This window comes from the organism of the source record quoted next, assembly GCF_019968985.1.
Source record: "MAG: Porospora cf. gigantea B chromosome Unknown PgB_NODE_12879_length_1041_cov_1952.87, whole genome shotgun sequence".
Lineage (NCBI taxonomy): Eukaryota > Apicomplexa > Conoidasida > Eugregarinorida > Porosporidae > Porospora > Porospora cf. gigantea B.
In genome coordinates, this window is record NW_027178617.1 from 1 (window position 1) to 943 (window position 943).

Below are 943 nucleotides of genomic sequence, written 5' to 3' on the forward strand. Positions count from 1 at the left end.
AACGCCCGACGTAATCGGACGACGAGTTGCAGAAGCTGTGAAGCACTTCAGATTCAGGAAGACTCGATTTTCCTGCTCCCCATTTCAGTTGGTGTACGGACGCGTACCGCGAGCTCCCGATGACATGCTACTCACAAGACTTCAGTCGAACAACGACAGGCTCGAGCTTCAGACGGGCGACGATGTCATCATCTACAATCCAAACGACATCGCCACCATACTGAAACCGCAGCCCGCAGTTTACAAGGTTCTCTCGGTGGATGGTCATGCAGCCACCATAAGGTCGGAAAAGGAGATCCGCATCGTATCTATTAACAAGTTGAAGAAACTCCCTAAGGCGCAACCGGTGGCGCTGACGGTGGCGTCAGGTGACGCCTAGCAAGAGAGGGGATGTCGGTTACCCCACACATGTATGAATGTGATGACTACGTGTAGTGGTTATCCCCAATCTCGCGCTTACATTAGCATACACCAGTATCAATATATACCCCAACGCTCAAACGGGACAAAATACGTTTTTTAATTACACGTCAGAGTATGTTGTCTTGATGCTGCTAGAGATATACCATTTTGATTGCGGCACGAAGACGTTGTGTTTCTGCATATCAATTCGTAGACCCTCTCCTTTCATTTAGTTATTTATGTTGTCACTTCTATTAAAGTTAGTCATATGTAGAGGTGGTCACATATAGATAGCACATCATATAGAGATCACATCATAGAGATATATGTACACATGGGGGTGGTTTAGAAAACAGTTCCAATTCCCTACATAGGTCATTAGACTCCATCGCGTTTTCTTGTTTTCCGCCACTATGCGTAAGCGTAAGCGTGTGTAAAAAATCGTCAGTGTGGCGTACGTGTTCTTCGTAATGGCGGGGAGGGTCCCGCCAGTATCAATATATACCCCAACGCTCAAACGGGACAAAATACCTTTTTTAAT

At 46.2% G+C, this 943-nt stretch overlaps 1 protein-coding gene across 2 annotated transcripts; it reads left to right on the plus strand.

The window, feature by feature from the left end:
* Positions 1-88: 88 nt before the first annotated feature.
* KVP17_002037 (uncharacterized protein) lies at positions 89-379 on the plus strand (the record flags this gene model as incomplete). 2 transcript variants are annotated; one of them, XM_068517965.1, is made up of 1 exon in its annotated part: positions 89-379. In XM_068517965.1, one exon carries the CDS (start codon positions 89-91, stop codon positions 377-379), a length of 291 nt encoding a protein of 96 aa, XP_068378943.1. The 2 variants fall into 2 exon arrangements, with proteins under 2 accessions (XP_068378943.1, XP_068378944.1); XM_068517966.1 differs by having other exon boundaries at positions 125-379.
* Positions 380-943: the final 564 nt, after the last annotated feature.